Source organism: Coloeus monedula (assembly GCF_965178545.1).
Source record: "Coloeus monedula genome assembly, chromosome: 1".
Lineage (NCBI taxonomy): Eukaryota > Metazoa > Chordata > Aves > Passeriformes > Corvidae > Coloeus > Coloeus monedula.
The window spans coordinates 74355424-74380444 of record NC_138781.1 but is presented as its reverse complement, the minus strand read 5'-3'; the positions used below and the strand labels follow the sequence as shown (position 1 = coordinate 74380444).

General features: G+C 38.1%; 1 protein-coding gene across 1 annotated transcript in view; it reads left to right on the top strand.

Moving 5' to 3' along the window:
* Positions 1-25021, top strand: part of GMDS (GDP-mannose 4,6-dehydratase) — a 411036-nt gene that overhangs the window by 39480 nt on the left and 346535 nt on the right. The window contains exon 2 of the mRNA XM_082297233.1: positions 21872-21916. Coding sequence (XP_082153359.1) covers positions 21872-21916 — 45 coding nt within the window. The remainder of the gene's footprint in view (positions 1-21871; positions 21917-25021) is intronic.

The following is a 25021-nucleotide window of genomic DNA, read 5'->3' as shown; positions in this document are numbered from 1 at the left end:
GTGACAGGAATGGTTGGAATCTACTTTCTTCTAAAACTGAAATTGTACTATTTTGGGTTTTAGTTTATTTTGTGTTAGAGCAGACTGGTTTTTTGTAGCTAAAAGTTTTGATAGGTTCAAATCTCCTGTAAGTGTGGCATGTTCTTTTGCAAGTATGTAGGAAGGAATATTTTCCAGCCTCTACTCTGTCTGCTAAAGGAAAACAAGTCATTTGGCAAAAAGAGAAAGGAAAAACTGGCATTTAAAAGAGCCAGTATTAAAATTTGACTTGAAAGGATGCTGTAGGAAAAGCTGGAGTGTGGGAGGGAATGGGGATTCCCCTTCCCCTCCTACAAGGAAACAGTAACTGTTTATTTAGTGGTAAAGGTGTTTCTCATTTCAGATAAGCAGGTTAACGTTAGAGTCCTGGTAGGAAAATTTGGCTGACTCACACGTGTTGCTTCTGTTTTGTACAATATAAACTTGTATCACCACTATCATATACAGTCTACACTCAGATAATTGATGTCTGTAATCATCTTGCTGGAATACAAGGTCTCCCTACAAACTAGCTTCTTTCCATGCTTCATGGGAAGTATTTATCACTCAATAAGTATTTATGGTGTATGATCTGATCCAGTAGAGTTATGTTGTGTTAAATCATCTTTTCCTAGCTAGATGGATAGTGCTCTGACCTTGTGCTCTTGTGTGTGTTTAAAATACAGAAAAGTGCTTGTACTTTGCTGTTTCAAAATAATGATGCTGTAGATGTGTTAAACTTACAAACAAATATATCTTGCTTTACCATTCATGGTTGTAAGGTATCCGAAAAATTAAAATATATGTAAAGTACAGATTTCTGTGCCAAGCACTAGAAGTAACCAAGCTTCAGGTTTGACAGGGGTGGGTTGGTTGTTTTTGTCTTGTTTGTGTTTGTTGTGGTTTGCTTTGGCTTTGGGTTTGTTTTTAGGGTTGTTTGTTTGTTTTTAATGAAATGTTTAAAATAAAATAACTTTTATCCATTTTTCTCCATACTCTGTGGTCACCTATTTTATTAAGCTTTGAGTCAGGCTTTAAATGTTACCTGGGGAGCTGCCACATCTTGCATGTGACACTCTACTCACAAGTACCGTGTGTCTTGGGGAACAGATTCTTGATTGTGCTGTTTCATTGTGGGAAGAGAGGGTAAACAGTCTAAACCTGGTTTGGGAGTAAAATATGGGAAGTGCTACAGCTTTGACAGTTTACCTTAAAACCTGTAATCCTACTTGACTGACTTTAAGTAAAAAGGGAATTGTCATTTTTCAGATCTGAGGGTTTTTTTGGTCAGTGTGGACTGTTAGGATGACTTTTTTGTATGGTTCAGAAATGAGACAATATCAAATGGGTGTTGATTTTGCTCTGAGCTGTTCCTCTACAAGGAATTCTCATATGGATACAGATATAGATAGATATAGACATAGTTCTGGGATCTGTTATTGATATCTACTTAGAATTTTAAATCTCCTATACTCACATGACATGTTCTGACTAGGGAAGGATGGGAATTTCAGGTTTGAGTGCCTGTAAATTGGTCAAGAACACTTAGGCTTATGGAAAGAAATTTGTCTTTGTTACAAAAAGAGAAGTTCTGCAGTGACATTACTCTTGTAGGAATTGGATAATAGTCCTCTACTTCGCTTTAGCCAAAGATGTAGGGAAAGGTTTTCTCTTCTGCTGCAGCTCTAGAGAGTAGTGAGTATAATGTTGGTTGAGGTTTGATGATGCTATTGATAAACCTTGTAGTTGTCTGAAGCTGTGAATGAGGCATAAGAGTTGTGTGGATACTTTGGAAATAAGGATGATGTTTTCCTTGCAATTGTGTTAGCAGACACGAAAGCAGATTTTTTTTACAAGTTATGTTTTATGTGATCTGTATTCTCCAAAATAAGCTGAATAAACTGGACAATTACTCATTCAACAATGCCTAACATGGCCATAGCAATGTCAGTACTTTGTCTTACTGTCTCAGGAAGAATTTGGGAAACATTTATGTTAAGAACATGAGAAGATGGAAGGGAAAGAGGGTACAAGGTAGCTATTTCTGTGTGCCTTTCCAGAGCTGGTGTTCCTCTTGCAATGTCCTGAAACTTGAGACAACTTGAATCTGTGACCTTTGTAGCTTCTCCCATTCTTTTCATGCAAAGACATGGTTTCAGCTGCTTTAGAGTTCTCTCTTTTAGAAACAAAAATTCAGGGTGGCTTTCACTGACATTCCAGATTTCTAAGGATAGTCTTCTACCAAAATTTCATGGCAATTGCCACCATCTCTTGCTGGTTTCTAGCCACAACTGGGCAGCCTCTGCCTTTTGGGTTTTTTTCCTTTTATTCTTCCCATTGTGTGAAGTGGGTCAGTGTCCTGGTGCTCCTCTGGATGCCTTTTGGCTACCTCAGCCCATGCAGTTCTGAAGGGCCAACTCTGGGGCTGTGAGTGCATGTGTTCTAACTCTTCTCAGAAGAAGCTTCACTTGCATTATGGCTTGCAGAAAAGAATCAGCAGCACAGAATAAACGGAGCTGCTTCCATCCCTGCCAAGCACCCACTCAGGCTTTAAGATGTCTGTTTGTGCTGTGACAGTTGTATTTGCCCATTGGGGCTGGATGGGAATTTGCAACTTCGTTAGTAATACCTTGAGTACACCTGCTCTTGAGGGGGGAATTTTCTCATTTTCTAATTTGAGTTGACAAATGTCTGATTCCTTCCTACCCCACCTCACCTCATTCACTAAGGAAAGATATTTGCTTGCTGTCACAAAACCAACCACCACCACTTGGGCTCTCTCTTGGCTGGTGGGTTTGAGCCTTCCCTTCCTCCTGAACTGACTCATGCCCAGTTCTCATCATTTTGCAGTGTTTCCCACTGGAAACTGCCCCCTGAAAAGATGAGGTGGTAAGTGTAAGCTACAGTAAAATTAAATACTGTCAAGAAGCAGGACTGGCAGTGGGTTTTTAAAATACAGTAACTATTGTAAATCTAGTAATTAAGGTTGAGAATAATACAGATGAATTGATGAAGTTTTTTTTACATGACAACCTTTCTGAGGATTTGCTGTCTCACTTTTTAAAGTCTGTGCTGATCTACCAAGTCTGATACTAGTGACTGTGAGTCACTGAAGAATTGGTTGTTTCTGTTTTGGAGCATGAGTATGTTCTTGGCGTTTCATTGTAACTTAACCTCCGATCACTTAAAAGTGAAGTGTTTCAGCTTTCATATTGAATAAAAACACATTTAAAAGAAGATATTAATCTGCTGATGTGTTTGAGAATTGTAGTTCTGACATTATTGCTCTGTGAAGACTGTTATATAATTGTATATTAATTTTATTTTGCTTTATGAGATGGATGCGCTTTCTTCTCTCCAGCATCTCCACTTTGGTGAAAACTTAACTAGTAATATTTATATAAGTCTTTTATCAAGACATGGGATCAGTAGTTTCAGAAACAATCCCTTTCTTTGTCAAACGTGTTTTTATGTAGAGATAAAAAAATTAATTTGGTACATACATTTCTTTAGTAAGACTTAAGTTTCCTAATTAAATGTATTTTTTTGGCCTTGCGAGACATAGGTGCATTTAATTTTCCATCTAAAGCTGTGCCTACAATCTCCATTTAGTCTTCTGGAAGCTATTTTCTAGAAGCTACTGCTGAGTTTTGGGGTTTTTTTAAATATTCCTAGCATAAACCTTCAAAGCAGTCTGGTGGTTTAACTAAATTTCATCAAGATAAACTAGTAGTTTGGCAGATTAAGAGTTGTGCCAGTGCTGGCTTCCACTTTTGATATTCAAACAATGGCTACTCTGTGAGCTGTAGCTTTTTTTTCTCCTCTCTTTTTATTCCAATTCCAGTGGGGAGATATGCTTTATACCATTCATAAAATAGTTAGAATATTTAGGATTAGCAACGTGGAAGTGATTTGCAAGCTTATGTTCTCAAGTGGTTCAATAGTAAACTCATTGGAAGAAAATGGTTCTCATTTTGCCTTCTTCACAGGATAGCTCAGCTTATTTCAGTAACTTGAAAGTGCTGAAAATTTTGCTCTGATAAAAAAAGGTTTTGAAACTGGCTGTGAAGCAAGTTTAATGGGGAGGTGGGTGGGGAGGAAAACCAAACCAATTTTGTGAAAACTTTTGCATGGCAACAGGCATAAAATTATACAGATTCTCTTTCCTGGAGTTTAACAGATACTATTAATTGCTAATAGTTGATGATTAATGCTGAGAAAAGCTTATTAGCATAGTTTTTTTAGGATGTACCAAGCTTTGTCTGAAGGGAAGGGAAGAACAATATGGAGATAGAAGCTGGATTGTGAGAGCAACTCAAGTATGTGAACCTTGGTGGTTTAGGGAGCCCTGAAAGAAAAACAGTGAGGAATCCACTTTCTCTGGGGTGGAAGCTGAACCTTCATTATAGGATGACTTGGTGTGTTTGTGTTAGCTAAATTAATGCAACAGCCCGAAATCTTTTTCAATAGACTATTCTTTATGGCCAAGAGCATGTTTGTAAACTATGTTAAATTCCCTATGTTTAATGCCCCAGGAGTAGCTGCTGCATCAGAGCATTCTGCACTCTGCACTGGCATGTGGCTGAGTCAATTCAATCATTATTTTTTCAAAGACTGCATAAAGAAAGCAACTCTTGCCTAACAGATAAACCCTGTAGAACATGTGCCTAGTAAAATCATTAGAAGTTGAGATTTAGTTGATGTCTATACCAACAATACTAATTACTGTGGATGCAGACTATATTCTGAAGATGATAGTGCAGATGGTTGAAAGAACTGTAAGAGGATATTGTACTTTGGTGATCTTAATCAGTAATCTAAGCTGAATGCTAAAAAAAAGAGATAAATAAAAAGACCTGGCATCCCTAGCTTGCAGATTTCCAACAATTGTTGCCAAGAGATGGTGTGCTTGGAAGCTTCTGTCTTATTTACAGTGAGATTAAATGCCATTAACATTATAACTTTGGCTTTTCCTTGGAAATTAACCCCCCAAATGTAGAAGTCTCTAATGATGCTATCTGAAGTCTGTGGATGGAGACCTCTTTCATCCTGCTGCTTTTTGCCTTTCCAAAGCATGAAAGCTTTGTGGGATTAAAGTGGCTGGTGGTTTGTGAATAGGGTCCCAGGTGCCTATGATGGCTTGGTCAGGGCAGTACCGAGCCCGATTAAACCACTCCTGCTACTGCTGCCTGTGAAAGTGAACAGACATTTCTACTGAAGCTTGTAGCTTGAGGAGCAGGGTTGAAAGTGAAATGTGGAAATGCAGAAGTTTCCTGCTTCCTTGTTGTACCCCTCTTCTGGGGAAAAATAGAAGTTTTTCAGGTACTTCTGGTACCTTTGGATTAAAAAGGAGTAGCTGGAAATGGATTTGATAACTGCTTGATACGTTTTCTCAATTAGTATGATTATTTTTGAATTAATGATTTCAAACTTATACTGTATTCTTCTGTACCATGCAAACTTGTTTTGAACCAAACACTGGGGAGTGGAAGTTGAAAATGTCAGAGTTTACTTGTGGTTTACCCATTGGTTTAAAGGGTCAGTGTTTGGCACCAGAGAACCCTCACATGTAAAATGATAAGAGCTTGCAAAGAAAAGGAAGATACTAGTGACTTAGAGCCTGTCAACCTTTGTCAGTCTTTTACAGATTACTTGTTTCCTTTAGAATTTATATTCCTGAAGTCTCATATTCAAAGATTTTGAGGCTTGAAGAAACTTCTGTAAGCACATTCATCTGACAAATATCAGTGACAGTAAGACGTACAATTTTTGGCTCCCCCTTTCCCTTTGTGATTTGAAGTCCTACAGAATCTTTTTGACTTTGTTGAGGGGTGGCCACATAAAAACCCAAAGTACTCAGTGTAGTTCACATCTGATACAATAATAACTAGAATGCTTTTTTTTTTTTGTGCTATGACATACTCCACCAACACCTAATTTTTATGAAGGCAGGATTGTCCTCAATGTGGTATTTTAATTGAAAAGCCAATGGTATTGCATAGGGTTTTCTTAATTAAAAAAAGCAAACAAAACCTACACAAACCTATTTGCTGTGACAGATGAGTCTCAGCTGTCAGGCTGGGTTCAGGTAGGTTGACATGTCAGTCAGTCTTCTGTAGGAATTGAGGGAACAAGAGGCTTCCTTTTAAATGCTGATGAGTTGTTTACCAGGAACATCCAGAAGGAGCTGTGGGCTCCTTCTCACTAGTTTCTAACTCAAGCCATCTGTACAGCTTTTAATTACTGTCAGCTACAAACTGTGGAAGTTCAGGTCTCTTTAGAATCAAGACAGTATTTTTTATTTCCTTAATCGATTGCCAAGTTAGTGAAAAGGTTTTGCACCAGGTTAGAGCTCCTTTGCTCCTCTAGTTTTCCTGTCCCTTACTGTAACTGGAGAAGAATCATAGCAAGGTTTTCACGTGTTTTTGTGCAAGTTTGATTTCTTTATATGTGTATGCATGCCAGCAGAAACAACTGTTTAGAAAAGATACGAGTGTAATCAGTTTACAGCAAAGTGACAGAGTATAAGTTCTCCTGCAGAATCTCAGTATTTCAGTTGTGGCAGGGGAGGAGGGAGTTTGGTTTCTCCATCTGTTGTGTATTTTATATTTGCAGGTGTGAGAAGATGTCTACAAGAGTGGCTTAGCTGATGTCATTATTTTAAAGTTATTTTTTATTAAAGTGAGTGTTAATTTACAGCTGAACTTTGACCTGCTTGTTGTTTCTCTGTAATTTCAAACAGTGACTGAAAGATTGTTATATTGTGCTGAAACCAAAAGTGTCACATCAAGTTGTAGCCAAACATTTTCTGCCCTGGGGACACATTAGTGAAGAATTGCTGTTTCTCATGGTCTAGTGGTACCTTTTCCAGCCTGTGGTCTACCACTGGTGAAGGAAAGAAGCTTAAAAAAAATTACAAGCTCCAAAAAACCAAAACAAACACTTCCCAAACAGCCACACAAATGCTCTTCAGATTAAGGGAGAGGAGCTGGCTAACTACCTGCAGATGAATCATCATGTTGGTGAATTATTCAATTAATCCTGAGTATAAAGATGAGAATTAACTGTAGAACAGTATGAAGGTGACTGGTTAAATTGAAATCTTGGAGGAAGTTTCCCTGCTTTCAAAATGGAACAATGTGGCCTTCATATGCATCTTTAAAATGATAACACCTGTTTCTTAATGCGGTGGATTATCTGGGAAGTGTTTTAGGTGCCTGTGATCTGACATTGGTACTTAGGTCTTTCTTAGGCTCCATGGTATGTGAGATAATTTTTGTCAAGTCTATTCAAGTTTTAAAATAGACTAATGACTTCAGGTGTCTTGATGCTGGAAGCTTTGCAGGAAGGTACTTGCAGCCTCTGCTGCAGACCTGTTAAACTGTGCAATGCTCCGTGGTCCCATCCCTGAATCTCAGTGATGGCCATGATAACCAAGGCTGTGTACTCGTGGTGTTGATATTGTACTTCTGGGTTATTTTGGAGGCGGTACCTTATATTTCCACAAATAATTTGATTTACCGTGGTACTGGAAGGTTTGGTCTTATGCTAGCATCACATTATATTTCAAAGTACAAAGGAAAGACTTGATTAGTTTATCTGAATATAATTTTTTTTTGGTTTTGCTTGGAATATTAACTTCTTGTGACTAGGTCTTTGGTCTTAAGAATTCCTCTAATCTGAAGGACTGTATTCCTTCAGCTAGAAGGGGAAAGACACATATTAGTTATCCTGAACAGAAATGTTTCTGAGGAAGTAGTTAGTACTGCCCTTATGTTAGCTATTATTGCTGGTGAGCATTAAAAAATTTAAATTTAAAACTTTTCTTCAGTCTGAAGGATTGTATTTGTGTTTGTACTGTGTAGTTCTTAGCCGTTTCTGAGGTTTGGGGATAAAAGCCTTTTTGTACGCTTTTAAAAAACAAAGCGTAGGTCCCCTTCCTTTTGTGCAATGTATGGAAAGTAAAATTAAACCGAGTAGTTCATACCATAACCTTTTTACCCTTGATAATTCACTGTGAAGTATTTCACAACTCTTTCTGTGCACACAAAATATGACACTGAAGCTTGAAGAATTAGAACAATTCTAAGAATAAGACATTCCTGTTCAACGTCTGGCATACTTGTATTTCTCTCTGTTCCTTGTCCCCTTTTACTCATAACTTGCAGCCTTTTTGTGTATGATAAGCAAGGTCCTGAACAATTTTATTTTTACTGGCATAAGAAATGTAGTGCACCATAACATATATAGCTATGGAGATATACAAATTCTAGCTGCCTTATTTTTTAAAATATTTCCAATTCACTGGCAATTTGCTCAAAAGAGAGTTAAAAAGAAGTCTCTTTTCTTAAGAAATAATGATGAAGACCCTCTGAAAATGTTGCAATATTCCTGTATTGGCTTGAACTCCAGATGGAGAAAAGAAGCAGGGAGGATTGCTTTAGACAGCAAGCTTAATTTTTTAGCCTAGTTATTGTGTGTCTGGTGATATCAAGAGGAAATAATTTTATAAGGGAGAAGGCCAGAAAAAGAAGTGATGAGCTGCAGTAGAATGTCTTGCCAACTGTTCCACAAATATACTTGATGATTACTGACAGGGAAGCTGAAGGTTTCTTTTTGAGGCTTTCAGCTGTAGTACTGTTCCCTGAGTTGGTTACCCCATAGGTCTGTCTTTGTTTCCATCTCTCTCGATAAAGTGTTATTAATATCAGTAGAAGTCATCCATTAAAATGATTAATTGATTGAAAATGGTTCCACAAAACAACGTCAAAGATCAGTTAACTGAATGAGCCACGATCAGTGGATCTGATAGAGGCTGGTAAGGCTTGTGTTACCTTAATAGCTTCTTCATTTTTTGCTCAAGCTTTTCTTCCGGATTTCAGCAAACCTTTTCAATTCAAAACATGTTGGTGCAGCCACCACACAGTTTCTAGCAATCTTAACATCAGTATGTTTATTCTTGTTCTGTAAAACCATATTTGAATGTGCCGCTTATCAATATTTCTGTGGTTAAAAAACCTTTCCTCTTTTCTTCCTTCTCACAACGGGGTAAGTTTGCCTAAGAATTTCTGCTGGGACTTGTGCTTGTATCCCTGTTTTAGTCAGTTTTCATTCCTGATACCTGTTTTCAGGACTGTTTGGATATGTTGCTATAGTATTTTATAAGCAACATTATGCATAACTATTCATCTTATGCTTTGGCAAAAAAGACTTCAAACCAAGTCCAAGTTGATTGGGTCAGATCAAACAGAAGTTATGCCAGAGGCAAAAGTCAAGGCCCCAAAGGACTGTTCTTTGCATGCTTTAAACTAGGCAGGGCAGTGCAACTAAATCTCTACCTCTTGTTACATTACATTTTTAGAGTTTTAGTCCTTTTCAGGAGAATTACACAAAAAATGTGGAAACTACTTTGCAATTTTCACTTCAAGTGCGATTTATTCAACAAGAATAATTTGTTTTATTCACCCTTGCTATGCATTATAAGGGAAGAAAGACAATTTCTTTTAGTGTCTTGGAGTACTGGTCTAGCCAGTTGTATTGGAGGATGCATTTTTATCAGGATTTTCCTCGAGCTGTGAATAAACATAGGCAAAGTGAAGGACCTTATAAAGATGCTCTTAACCTTATTAACTTCTATGACTTTAGGAAAGCACAGATATGTGGAGATGGAGAAGATTGTAAAATAGAGTGCATGAAATATAGGTGTTCTGTTTGTTTTTCCTGTGGGCATCTGGGACAGCCAGTCCCTGTGTTCCTGACCACCTTCTACAGAATGTCATTAGGATCATGGAGCTTCAACCCGGTGAACTTCTCCCGGTTTGATGTGAAAAGTTAAATATAAATGAAGTGAGTGTTTACAAATTGCTAGAAAGGGCAAAGGAAGCAGCACAATACTATGCAGTCATTATGATTCTGCATCAGTGAAGCATAGAACAATTAAGCTATTGAGGGCATGGGGTGATCCAGTGGGAATATACCCACTTATTTCTGTGTGTCCTTAAGGGAAAACTGAATTGCCATAGATCAGAAAGGCATTTGAGTTCATGCATGAAATGTTTGTGTTCAAATGATTCCTGATGCTGTTTAAGAGCTAGTGGTGAGCCTAGCTACTGCTTTTACCTTAACAAACTACTAAGAAGACTGGTTTTTGCAAGATTACATAAAATGCTCTTTACTTGACAAGTTAGGATCATCTTCAATGTAGCATATGTGTGTTAGCATGGGTGCATGGAGAGGAGAAGAAAAGCTTGGCATCCCCTTAGTAGGAAATTCATTAAGAATAAGTAAATAGGTATCTGGCACCTGCATCTTTGGGGAAATAGTTTTGACAAGAGTTGTGGGAAGACATAGCATTCTTTATCTGAATAGATCAGCACAGCAACTTCCACTACAGCTGACAATTTTGCCTTTCCTGCATGTCAGCTGGAGACTAACAAGCTCAATGTTTGCTGGTCCCATCCCAGCAATTTTGGAGAAATTTTTGTTACACTTCAGCAGGATGAGCACCTCTCTATTCACTCCCTCCCTGGGACCCCTGCTGTTCACCTTCGGATGCAAACTTTAGTCAATTGGTGGCTGAGTGCCAGGTTGAAGTTGTCCTACAGAAGTACATGAGGAAACCTGGAAGCGTTCTCTTTGAACATTCCATTGTGTAAACCTTTCTCTCAAGTAAAACAAATATCTTGGGGGAAAAAATGGAATGTTCTCCACATGTATCTCGAGCTGTTGTATGGTTTAGAAACAAACTTTCTAGAATATCTTGAAAAGTTTGTTTCCCTCACAGATCATCCAGATACCTACACATTGTAATTCAAGCATTCTGCAAGTATCCTGCTGAAAGAAGCAGCTTTGCACTAGCAAGCATCCTTTGAGCCCGTTGGTTTGCCAGGTTCTTGAAGAAACAAAGTGATATTGACAAACAAGATGTGTAAACTGTGGCTTCATGTTTTTCTTTGGAAGTCTGCCATGAGAGCAGTGTGTGTGTGGCTGGAAGGCTGCCTGTGTCTGTGGATGGCCTCTACACAGCAGATGGTACAGATTACTACAGCATTAATCACAGCTCTGAGTGCATGAGACATAGTGCTGTGTGTCAGGCAGCATGACTGACCTCTGGGAGGGACAGGGAAGGAAGGGGTGTACCTGTGATGCCTTAGATCATGAAGGTGGAGTTTTGCCATCACCTCGAAGCCATTTGTTGTAAACTTCTTTGTGGGTTGCAATAAGGCACATAACTTCCTCCAAAATGCCTGCTGGTGTGATGTTGTCTGACCAGACTTTTCTGTGAGGATAGAGTAGTTAAGCTATTTGGTTGTATGCACCTACTGCTTGCCAGCATGTTCACTAGTACAAAAGCATTCACTAATACTTTTGAGGCTTTGTTCAGTGTATTTCCTGATGCCCCAAATAAATGCAATCAGCTGCTGAAGAGTAAGGATGCTCATCTGAAGGGTACCCTGTAGTGTATAGTTTGATCAGGGCACAGGTCATAAAATCAGGTAACAAAAGTCCTGTTATGATCCCTCTTCAAGCTTTCTAAATAACAGATAACCCTTAAGGGGAAAGATGGGAGGGAAACAGATGATGCCCCTTCTCTTGGAGTGAGGCAGAGGGACAAGATAGATGGTTTGATGCAGAGTAGCTTACTTGGTGTGTTGATAAAGAACTCCTTAAGGGCTGCTCAAATTAGTTTTCCGTGTATGATGTAGTCCAGTATGGAAGCTTCTTTTCCTGTCAACTTGGAGCATATTGTAGGGATTAAGCATTATAAGCATTTCAGAAGATTCATATGGTATAAGGTGCTATTTGTTGTCCTTATTTGATGGAAGTGCTGGCTCAGCTGAGGCAAAAGCCACATGGTAGGTGCAAATATGAAGCCTGAAGGCTATTCCAAATAGCTGTATGGTGGTGTTAATCTGCGATTCTTAACAGCACTAAAAGGAGGACCTGTGTACTTCATTTTAGGAAAACTGCTTATATATACACATCTGATTATCTTCTCCTAGTGTATTGTTCAAAGAAATGGGCTGTTTTGAGTCCCTGTGTTTTTGAAAATGAGGTCCCCTTACACTTTGATGTCATGTTTACATTGGATTTTTAGCAAAACCAAGAGTTCTCTTACTGCGCCTGCTATGGAAATTGTAAATGTTTCTTAAAAAAAAAATAGGATGTTGCTGTATTTAAGTTCTAGGGATTTTGTAATAAAAAAAGTAGATACTATTTTCTTCACATTGCCCTTTTTGCAAAAACTGCTGCGTTTTTTCAGTTAAAGTGTACCCTTATGTCCCATAGCAATTAAAGAATTTATTAATTTCAAAGAAGTAACACTGTGATCCTGTGGTGTTTGGCTTTTGGTAGGAGTAAATGTAACAGAGCAGTTTACAAAGTTCGTGAGACAGGGAGGTTTCTGTAGAATTTCCTGTAGTTCCTAGGGCGCAAAGCCATTCAAATGAACTGCAAAGAAACCTTGAGATTAGAGGAAATCACTATGAATACCGACAAAAATTATTAAAATGTGTCCCATGTACTCCATCTCTCCACAGCCTGCAAAGACAGTTAAATTTAACTAGGTTCAGGTTTTGTGCAATAGCAAATGAAAGAAGCTTGTTTGTGGCAAGGTCTTTAAAATAAATCTCTTTTGATGCTTCTTAAAAGCTTTTTCATGAAAGTTTTAAATAGTTCTTCTGTTTTCAGAGATCTGTGCAAAACTGCATAACTCATTGGAACAAAACTGATGTGTAAATATTTAAACTATTGCTTAAAATTTGGAAATCTTTAAACTATTTCAACAGTTGCTTTGCCTTGATCTTGCTCTGTCCTTGCCTTAATTAGGAAGCTGTTCATGAAAACTACCTTGTTGAAAGAATTCTTTTGATTACTGCACTTGAAGGTGATACAAAGGGTTTTGCTAACTCAGACTGCAGGTGATTTTTAATACTGTATGAATTGAAGGAATTGGTGCTTTGCTGCTGGTTTTGTGGTAGTTGTCTATTCCAAATCCTGCTCCTGACAGATAGGATAAGCAAATGCGATTGCTCGCTTTCCCGTTTCTAGTTCCCTTACACAAGAACCTTGGCAATTAATGAAACTGGGTGGGGTTTTTTTCCCCTTTTGAAGCTGACAAGGGAAAGCTGTGAAGTTGGGTACACAAGGCATTGTATGGTATCTGTAAATATAAGGATGACCTTCTGCAACCTTCTCTGAAAAAACATTGCATCCTTTTGCTATCGCCCAGATAATCCTTATCCTGCTTGGCTTCTTGCCACCAGGAAGCTCAGTCCATGTGGCATCAGAGTCCTTGATTAGCAAGAGCAGACACGTGGAACAGAGGTATTGGGTCTAATGTCCAGTTTCAGCCAATTTATGCTTCAATATTTTGAACATGAGTGCAGTTTTTATATAGTTAACCATCTTCACTAAGAGTTGTCTTGCTTAGAGAGGAAGGTAGGCACTGTCTGAATAAATACTTCTGTTCATTCAATAATGTTTTACTACAGAGTTAATGTTTTTTTACAGTTATACTATAGAACATATATTGTGTTTTTAAAAAAAAACAACAAAAACCAAGTAGATCCTAAACTGCAAAAAGCCCAAAAACCCAAAGCACAACAAAACCTTTGTGTATTTACTCTTGCATAAAAATAACTAACAAATATGAAACTGCGCCTTGGCATAATAAAAAGATTTTGCAAAACATGGAATTCTGGCAAGTGTTACCTTGGAAAAAAAATATATTCAAATCTTTGTAGACCATGCATCTTTGACTTCCCTAATTGTTTTTCTGCATTTATTTTTTGGGTAGGAATGTGTTTTGGAAGGCATAAGAAGAGTCATCTTAAAATTCTTATATTTTTGGGTGTTTTTCAATGAACTAAAGTATAGATTTATGTAGTGAGGACTCAAAATGCATAACATCCCCCTTTTGTGTAGAAGAACATGTGTGTACAGTAAACTCTGCAGAACAACTCCTAAGAGCTCTCTTGCTAAATTGCTCCCCTGTTACTGTTTCTTCCATTTCTCCAGAACAAAAGGTGTTACAAATAGTTAGGTAAAGGCAGTAAATGAATATGTAGCATTTTGGTCCAAATATTCATACTTTCCATAAGAATATAGCTTTGGCACTTCTGTAGGGTTTTTCTTGTTTGTTTGTTTTGAAATTTCAATCACATTTTTCACTTTCTATTCTATTGCAGAACTACTAGGAAGTTTATTGCTGTGACAGGTCTTTGGGTTCTTTTGGTTCTTTTTATCCCTTACTGGTGTAAAGAGAAATCTGAGCTGCCTGGAGCTCAGGGTGTTGATGACCACACGTAGGCTGGCTGGTCTCTTGGCCCCTCTGAATCCACAACTCTGAAAAGTATTAGAGACCATCTTTTAAAGATCTCTGGTTTTGAAACTTGGGAAGTTTTGAGAATTTTGAAATAAAAAGGTGGAAATTGCATGAACAAACAGAATTCCTGAAAAAATTTGTTTATGCTTCGGAAGATGCCAGAACGGTGAAAACTGGGCTCAGACCATGCTGACTGAGAGAGGCAATACCAAAGAGAGTTATGACCAGTTGTAAGGCAAGCTGTTTACTCCTAGAACTTGAAATGTCCAGAAACAGAGTGTTTGCTCCTGTGATTTGCAGATTGCATCACTGCAGGATCAGCACTTTTCTTCCACCCAAGCGAATATTGCAAGACTGAGAGCTGTTAAACAAGCCTTCCTCCTAGATTTTCAAATTTCTTGTTATGCAAACTTTTAAGAAAATAAGAGTTGGGTTACTCTGCACTGCTTCTCTCCTCCAACTGGAACATGCTTTCTGGTTTTGTGTTTATCTGTAAATAAACTACATTTCAGACAAAATTATGATGTCCATATGTAAAGCTGAGTTCAGAAGAATGAATTAAAAAGCTTTTTCCTGGTCTACTTGCATTTACTTCTCCTTTATTAGGCTTTGATCTCATGCAAACAAGATAGCAAGTGCAGTGTTTTGTTTTGTCTAAAATAACTGACCTCGCACTCTTAGGAAACAACGTCTTGAGCTAAACTTAAAGTAACAAACTCAGGAGGTGAGCAGGAGTGGCAGAAAGCCTGCTTGAGCCATCAGTGTGAGAGGCTGGTGCTACAATGAAAACAGCTTTAACCTCAGCTGCTGCATTAGGCTGCTGGAGAAAGAAAAAAAAAAAGTGGCTCTGTCTAGGAGTGAGATGACTCCATTATTTCTGGTAGGTTGGGTGTTGAGCTATGGTCATAAGTTCAGGCGGCCTCCCCAGGTTACAATAATAGCCATGTTATTACTGCTATTATTGGTTTTCCACTCTAGGATGTTTAAAGATGGCATGCCAAGATTTCACATTTTTCTTCCTGGTGTCACTTCACAGAATTACTCATTTGCCTAAACATAAAAGACACTGAATTTCCTCTGAACCCAAAATTTCAGGGCTTTATGGATTTTTACTGTGACAATTCTGAACTTTGAAATTTTGATGTCAAAGTTACTCTTTTGGGGGCATAGCCTTCAGCTTAGTCCTGGGTTTCCTGGTTTCTATGCCTTCTGCACTAGGTTTTTGTACGTTTGGGTTTCCACTGGGTAGTGTTTGGTGTTAGTTTGCATTTGTTGCATATTGAGGGGTTTCCCCCTGAGTCAGTGAGTTACCTAATGGGGCTGTTGGCTTAGTCTGGATACTCTGAGGGTAGGCAGATCCAAAATGCTCATAGCTGCTGCTGATTGGAGCTGCTCTTCCGATTTCGGAAGGGTGAAAGACCATCTGATACCAGTACCTTTCTGAAGAAATAGGGTTGTGCAAAACAATAATCTTGTGACTTTTAAAACTGTTATGGGTTTCCCATTACATACATACACTAGAAGTTTTAATTTTTGTCTGGTATGTTGCCCATATGATTTGCATTTCCATGTTTATAGACACATTCTTCCAATCACTAGTGACACAGAAAAGTATAGCTGGGTTTCTCTCAAATTCAGCGTTCAAAACTGGTTTGGTTTATATTAGTGTACTAATAGATTAGTATACAATACTAGACATTCATATTTGAAGAAAAAACTAAGGTGTTGTGGCTCATAACTTTTAAAAGTTTTAGAAGGCTCTCTACCAAGTCTATTCTTCTTTATAGTAATAGTTCTTCGGACATATCTGAGAACTAGCAGTTATTTTGAGTATCTTGATGTTAAAGCCCACACCTGAGAGCTTAGGGGCATGATTTTTAGGGCTTTTTTTTCTAAAAAGCTATCAAGAACCTGACTGTTGTCACTGGGAAATTTGTGGTGCGCTTGGACATAGCACACTATGTGCCACAGGTTCCTGCAATTAGGAAAAAAACTTATATACTCAGTTTGTTGGTGCAATTTGTTTTTCCCAAGCTGAAATGTTGGGGGGAGGTTTGTGTGATAGATACAAGCTGTTTGATTATTGTAGAATATCATATGGGGTTTAGACTAAAGGTTTTATATATTTAAATATCAACTTAAAAAAAAAAATCAATGACATTGAACTGACATACCTTCCTGTTGTTGGCTTAAGTTAAGCCAGACTGGTTGGTAAGGAGCAAACTTGAATTACAGAGGTTTTTTCTGCTCGTGTCAGCCTTAGAGTGGTGTAAGCTTTACTTTTTAAGCTAGGGGTCCATGCTGAGGTTCACAGTAGAATAGCTATAAATATCGATCATGTGAATAATGTTGTTTTAGATAAAGACAACTGGAGGGAGGGAGAGAGGAAGAAAAACCTGTTGCTGTTTTCTGTAACTGCAGTTGCAACTCTTAATATAACTTAATACTTTACCAGCAGAATGGTGCATGAGGTCAGATGGAGCTCAGGCTAGGAAATAACAGTGATTCACTTTTCCAAAGCAACTTTGCTTTTCTTTTGCCTTTAAACAAGTCTTAATTGGAAAAGAACAGAGTAATACAAGTAAAATGCTTTCCTTGTTGTTACTACCTTTTCCTCCTGATTAATTTTATTTTTTGCACTGCAGTTAATGAATTACAAGACTTTTGATTAAGTGGACAATCTTTTAAAGCAAAGATTATATTTTTTTAACATTGATTACCGTTTGACTTTTTCTTTTGATAGCAGGAACAAAAGGACACTTGTTTTTATATTCTTACTTGGCCAGAATACAAATCAAAATAGCAAAATAACTACTGCATCTGGAGGGTGGCAGCTTTAATAAATCAGTTAAATACTTCAGAGTTCATAGTTTTTCCTGTTTTCAGTATGGTGAACTTTTTATGAATGCTTTAATGCTTTACCTTGATTATCACCTTGAAGACTTAAGACAAAGTGTAGCACTGTTCTTTTTATAGTATCTGTAAAAAATGACTGATTTCCTCTGTAAATCACTGGAAATTATTAGAAGTATGCATTTTTCAACAAAAATAACTTTTTTCTTTATTACTCTCATGGATTTTTCATTTTTAAGGAAGACTGCTCTGGAGTGCTATGAACAAATGAATGGTTGTTATGGACTGCTATTAAAATCAGTTAGATGTTGCTTTAGAGGGGTGTGTATCTCCTCTCCCAAAGGATCTGTCTCCATACTCCAGTTGAATAAGTCTCTTGAAATAGCATTAGCTTCTAGCTGTGCAGAAGTTCAAAAGTTGATGAACCAACAATTCATTGTGCAAGGCCACCAGTGGCACTGGTTCTGTAGATTTTAATGGGAAGATGGATTATTCATTCCAACAAGGCTAAATGAAAATAGCAACTGTGCACTGTTGGCGATGTTGTTGCAGAAAGGTGCCTTCAGGAAATAAACACGTGTCCTATGGATGAAAGTGTGCCTCTTTTTTTCTATAGACTTTCCCCCAAACAGATTAACTGAACCTATCAAAACTTCAGCAGAGCACAACTATAGTTTATAGCTCAAAAGGAATTGAGAACTGCTGAGAATGGCCTTGATAATTGACACGCCACCTTTGGTTTGAACTTCCACGAACTCGCCTTTGTAGTTATTCCTAAGGGCATGGCACTAGCCTCAATCAATTTTGAATTTTATAAGTATAAGCATCTTTGATCTCTTCCGTGGTATGTGGAAAACTATTACACATTTTTTTCAAAGGTGTAATGAATTCTGAATACTTGATATACTGTGGGGATGTTTCTTTTCAAATGTTTATATTACTCCTCTGCAACTGAGAGCCCTTTCTCCTCAGTGGTATGGTCATAATACACTTGCATAATTTATGTTAGGTCTTTAATTCTTTCTCCCTTGTTCTGAAAAAGCATTCCATATACTTCTCCTGGAGCCTTAAGAGTAGTAGTAAAAGAACCCTATTCCTCCTCATCTTGATCTTTTTTTTCCCCTTGGTCTCTTTTCCCTTGTTTCTTCATCCATCTAGTACTTCCACTCCTCTTTGTTAGCAGAGAGGAGCTGTGGGGAAGAGGGAATCCTCTGGATAATGAATGCTCAGGTAGAGCGTTACCTAGTTCTTGAATCCAGGAGCTCTGTGGAAGGGTGTTGGAACTGGCTACATCAAAGAAAGAGGATGAAGATGGATTGCATTTCAGGTCACTTTTGCAGCCTTCCCTGAATGTGTCAATATAAATCCCAAAGGAGTTCATTGCAAATGGAACTTGCCTGTGCAAAACAGTGTAAAATAAAGGAGATTGGATTGCTAAACAGGCTATTGAGTTACACTTGTTTTCAGTTTTCTGTATATATAATCCTATTATTTGCTCATGGATCAAGTCAGACTTGATACTGTTTTTATTCTAGATGATTTTGGCAAAGCACTGTCTAACTCATTTGTCTCAATTTCTTCACCATGTTGGAAGTGTTTTTCTTTGATAGCGTGTCAAAACTTATTGAAGTTCTTGACATTAACTAGTGTATTAAATATAAAATATTGCATCCTAAAGTTGTCTCACACTAGTTTATGTGGCTGTTTTCTTTTGTCTGGGAATTTTACAGGCATGTTGTAAGGCAGCTGCAGTTGGAAACCTGCTGCTGTGTCTTGGAAGCCAGCTGAAGTATCATTCTTTGTATGAGCTTTCAAACTACTATTTGGCTGAAGACAACACAGAGATTCAAATCTGAGGTGCCAGAGTGTGCTGAGGAGGAGCTGTTTTAACTGAGGTGGTTTATTTAGTCAGTCTTGTTAAACTGTTTTGATCGTTCAAGCTGGTCTGACATATCTGTACGGAGCCAGGCCTCATTGTAATCCTACTTAAAGGCAGTTTGTAGGCAATTTTCTTTCAAGACTGATTTGTCCACAGACAGAGATGTGCTTCTGTCTTCTGATATTTTGTTGATTTGTTATAAACTGAGTAGAATTAGCTGGGTACTTTACATTAGCAAAACTAAGCTCTCAAAGTATAATAGCACCTTAATTATATAATACTTTAACACCTAGTTCCTTTAATATCCCTTTTCTGGTTCAGGAATTTCTGTACCTTGAAGACTCTATTTGTAGTATAAATGCAAATCGATAGCTTTGATAATAGAATTTATATGCGTAATACAGTCTCCTATGGATAAAATTTTAAACCACTTTACAGAGCTTATTTATTAATATTTACTCCCTGACCTCATTAGGAGAAGATGGAAACTGTGCTGTCCTTACCAGCTGCAAACTCTTTGAGTCTTTGATGGCTGTTGTGATTGCCATTCACACTGACAGGCTGCTGTACTGAAAAGAAAAGGAAGGGAAACGTGAACCCCGGGGCCGTGTGCGATACGGTATCGCAGCGCAGGGCAGCGCGGATCTGCACTGTGTGCGATTACCAGACAGTAAATCAGCTGTGCTGTGCCAGAGCCAGAAAGCAGGAGCTTTCACACTTGCTGCCTGTTTCCCACTCATTGTAAAGCCCTGCCCTATCACTTGATAGACCTGGAAAGGAAGCACAGAGGAAGCAAGTGCCACTGCTGGTTCAAAATGTTCCAGGGCGACTGGAAACTTTGAGCAATGGCCTGGGTGAGAAGAACAAGACCTTATTGACAGGGTTCAATCTTAGTTAAGTCTGTTTCCCATCAACTTGCTAGGTAATCACAGCCTTTCTTTTTTCATCTCCTTTGCACTCTCTGGGTCTCCCACTTTTTCACCTCCTTTTAAATTTTATTTATATTTGTTTGCTGCAGTGGACTGAGCAACCAAGGAGAACTAGGAAGTTTCCCCTCTCTGCTAAATCCTGGAGGAATTGCTAATGAAAAAAATGACAAAAGCATTAAAAGTAACTGTCATCTCGCCCTTGGTGCCCATGTTTCTCCAGATTTTCCATTGAATATTTTTTGAGTTTATCCTTTCAGTAGAATCTTGTTATTACCATTTGATGTGCATATTCTTGCAGTGAAGCCATGGTATGTGGTTTGTTATTTTCCCAATTAACTGGTGTCATAGACTGGTGACGGCTTTTACAGGGCTCTAGCCCTGTAAAGATTTGTGCACACACACAGGTACATGTAGTGGGAGGAGAACATAAGCTGACACTTTCTTGGTTTCAACCTCTTCTAGACTGTGTGAGACTTTATGAAGCATTTATACCATAAAGTAATTCTTTTTCTAATGCTGCAGTTTTAAACATAGAGCAATGTGCCCCTTGTGCACTGTACTGTGCCATTTTGCATGCATGTACCCCAGGATTTTGCCATCAATGCAGTAAGCAATTTCCCTTGGCAGCCCTGCTCCTGTAGGGCCTCCTAGTGCATCTAAAATTTCTTACTTTAATGTGTTATTCTTCTTAGGCTGTCTATGAGACAACAAAAGTTCATTTAAACTGAGGTAAAAAAAAAGGTTTTTCCTCTGGAGCAACATGCTTTTAAGGGATGATCAGAGAGATATCTGTTTAGTTTTGCTCTTAACTATCTCTGGCCATGATCATGACAGAACAGATCCACATAACAGTTTAAACCTATAAGCATAGGTGGCATCTCATTGTTTTTATGGTCTTTTTGTAGCAAGTCATTTGGGTCTGGTGGAATACATTTGCATATTAAAGGAACAACCAATTCAAGAAGTCAGTGAAAGCTGCAGACTTTGTGTGTGGGTAATACTCACTGACCCGCTAGTGAGAACTCTTTTGGAGGGGTAAACTTTGCTGGGTTTGTGATGGTGTGTACACATTTATAAAGACAGTATGACTTACTGGTGTTGGTAATCCTGGCAATGGTCATGCCAGGAAAATCCTCTTAGTTCAGGAAAACATGTGCTAGCATGTATTTTAAAGTATTTGCTTTTGAGAAGCTTAATCATTTAAGTTTGACAAAGACTTCAAAGGAGGAAAAAAAGAAAAATCCCTGAAATTAAATGACCCAAATTCTCAACCTTCAGTGATATATATAAAATATGAAAACAGCTTTTATTCTGTAATTTAAATATAAGGTGTGCTAGGGATTTTTTTGAAAACTCAGTAGGTCAGGCAAGGCAGAATTATTGTTGCCTTCAGAAGCTTTGTGGTAGGAGTGTCTGTGCAAGGGAGATGCCAGCATGACAAGGTGCTACAGAGGCACGTTGGTTTGCAGAGAATGCCAAGCTTGTGCTATTTTTTTTTGGTATGTTTTTCCTTCCCTATCTCCAAAATAGTTCAAATTCAATGACTGTGGTTAGGATATTTTGGAAAGATAATCCCCAGGCACTTTATAATGGAACTTGGGAAGAGATTCAAGAGATGGGAGTTCTCAACCAGCATTTGTAAGCAAGTATCTTAAAATATACTGCTTCGTAGTCTAACATTAACTAAAGAGAGTCTGTAGTATTTTTAGGTTGGTGTATGAATCTGGAGAAATCAAAGTATGTGCTTGTTACCCAGTCTACTCACTATGAGTTTTTTTCTTCCCTCTTTTGAGATCTTAAGCGGTCCAAATCTCCCAGGCCTATTCAATGTGTTTCTAACATTTTCCTATATCTTACTCTTCCCAGGATGGATCGTACTTGGCTGAGTTCCTGTTGGAAAAAGGCTACGAGGTGAGTGACTCGGTGACTGGCTACAGGCTGATGGAGTCGTTTGGATGCTGCAGCTCCAGCCCGCTTCCTCTGCTTCTGTCCTTCTCTGTGTATGTTTTCCACTCCAGTCCTAGATAACAAATCAAAACTCCAGAGAGGAATGTGCAGCATGGCCTGTAATCATGCCAGGTTATTGTACTATTTATCATCTAATGTCCACTGGTGGATTCCCTCTTCTCCTCGGGGTGCAGCTGCTTTGCATGTTTCCCGCCAGCTCAGATAAGCAGCGACCTGTGTGAGCCAAAACTGTAAGGAATTAGGGAATAATTTATGATGCAATATACCACATAAAGGAATAAGAATCTCTTGTTTGTTCTCTTTCCCCAACTCTCTCTCCACAGTAAAGCCCCTTTTATTTTGGCAGTTATACTTCAGCAATGAAAACCGTGCATTTTTCTTTCTCTGTTTAAAAAGAAAAAAACAAACCCTAAAGCAAAAACCAAACAACAAACCCCAAACAAGTTGTACTTTGGTATGGTTACTTTCTACATTTTCTCTTGGGTTAATTAATTATTGCTTAGCACATGATTTTTGCTTACTTTTTACTTGAAATAAGGGGAGTCTGATTCCGTCTTGCTGCATAATTTTCCCTGGCAAAAATCACATTTCTTGTGGTCCAGCAAAACAACAATCACATTGTTGCTATTGTTATGGTATGATTTGATGGGTTTGAACTGATGTGGGCATAAATGTAAGAATATTTGCTTTCTTGGTCATAAAAGATGCTTCCAAAATGTATGATAAGGGAAGGAAATGGGGTGGTCAAATTAATCTCCCCACAATGTAGTATTTTCTGGGGTTTTAGTAAAAGGTAGGGCTTGTTTTAATATTGAATTTTATTACTTCTGTTGTAATACTTCTTCATAGCTTAGTGAGAAGTCTCTTCTCAGCCAGTCTGTGTTTTCCATACTTTTGTACCAGGTTAATCTTGCCTTGCTTATTCCATCCTTTCTCTTGCTTTATTGATTGATTTGCTTATTGAAGGTTGGTTTTTCAGTGTTGTAAATTGATTATTTTTTTACTATTTCTCCATTCCGTTTGTGCATATGATAACTGATTGCCTCCCTATCTGGGATGCTTCATTTGACCTTTTTTTTTTTTTTTTTTTTTTTTTTTTTTTTTTTTTTTTTGTGAATTTCAATGTGTTTAGAGATCTGGCTCTGTTGCAAAAAACCCACTGATACATTCTTAACTAGATTAACCAGTTTGCACACATTTTGGCTTGTCACAGAGTTTGCATTTCACCTGTCCCATGCAGACAAAGGTACCTTTCATCAGTTTTCTTATGGTAATGTTGCTGTCATGGATTAAGCATTTGGCAGGTTTTCTTGCTGTTGTATGTGCATACCAGAATAAGGAGTGGGAGAAAAGAAAAGAAAAAAAAGAAAAGAAAAAAACCGCCAGGGTTTGCATGTTTTCTTGTTATTGCTGGATGTAACAGGCTCTCTGGGTTTGTCTGTTCTGAATCTTTTGAAGTTCTGGGATGATTGCACTTAGCCCATCTCGTTGGTCAAACGTTTGCATCACTGTCATTAGCAGACATAAAGCTCTTGCAAGTCCAATCTTTCATCCAGCTTTTGAGCTGGCAAGATTTGACTTATTGGTCAACCGTCCAGATGAACATGAATTTCAGCATGACTTGATTCAGAGATAGATAACTGGGTGCTCAAGAAGTCTCTCATCAGAATTTTAAGCCAAAATATTTAATTTTGCTGGAAGAATTATGGGATCATTTAGATTGGAAAAGACCTCCTAGATCATCCAGTCCATCTCTTAACCCAGCATTGCCAAGTCCACCACTAAACTATGCCTCTAAATGCCAGATCTACTTGTCTCTTAAATACCTACAGGGCTGGTCACTCAACTACTTATCTGGGCAGCCTGTTCCAGTCCTTGACAGCCCTTTCCATGAAGAAATTTTTTCATAATATTTAATCTAAGCATCCCCCATTGTTGAGCACCTCACTTAGCTTCCGTCAGAATAATTAGTTACTTTAAAACTGCTAAAGTCCGATATTTTACCTGGCAAAATAGTAGTCCATTTGAGTACTCAAAATATTTTCAGCATCATTTGTGAAAGTGAAGTTATTAAGAAAGTGTCTTTTTTTGAAAGTGTTTCTCTGTAAGCTTCATGTCCCTGTAAATTATCCACAGAATCTATAAAGAATTATTTTGATAGAGCTTTTAATTACATGTTTTATTTTCATAAATTCATTATTTGATGGAAATTTCTTTTGGGGGACACATTTCTCAGTGCCTCATTGATCCTGAAAGTGCAAATATTTTATTCAGTTTTGGAAAGTTTAGTTTGAATTGTAGAACATGGTATGTGGTAAGCAATGTGACAGGACACACTAGAGATTTTCTGCAAGGAAATTGGCATCATAAATTTGACTTGTAAGTCATAAAGATAAAGTTATTGAGCTCTTTTAAATCTTGCCACCACAATGTCATTCTTAAATCAGCAAATTGGTCTCAATCTGCAGTTGTGTACACCTTTATACATGGTTAAATTTTGGACTTAAGATGAAATGAAAAACATTTTCTTTGTCATTAACCATAGCTTGTGTTTGTAAAGCGAAAATCCCCAAACTAAACCAAAACCCTGAACACTGCCTGTTCCTGCTGCTATATTCTCAAAAATTAACATCAAGTGGGAGAGTAAAGGGATGGCCTCACCAAACCAAGTGTAGGACGCATCAGAGTATAAGGGATCACTTTCAGAAATAAAAGCCAGGGAGAGGTGGAGAACGGTCAGATACTTAAGCTTGATTTCATTTGTGCTAGCACAACTTCTGTAGGTGCTAACCAAAGCTAACATGAATTTTGGCAGCAGGCATCGTCAGGCTGTCTTACAGGGCAGGAGGAAACAGGGTCAGTGTTCGAACAATTTCTCTAGACACAAACACTCTTTTCTTTAATGTTAGTCAGAACCAGTGTAGCTTTTTTTCACCAGCTTATTTATCGTGGCAGGTTAAAGGAAATTCCCAAGCTGGGTTTCAGCCTTAGGCTTGTCTGTGTCTCTTGTAACCCACTGGAGAACAGTGACTCATGAGGTCCACAAAA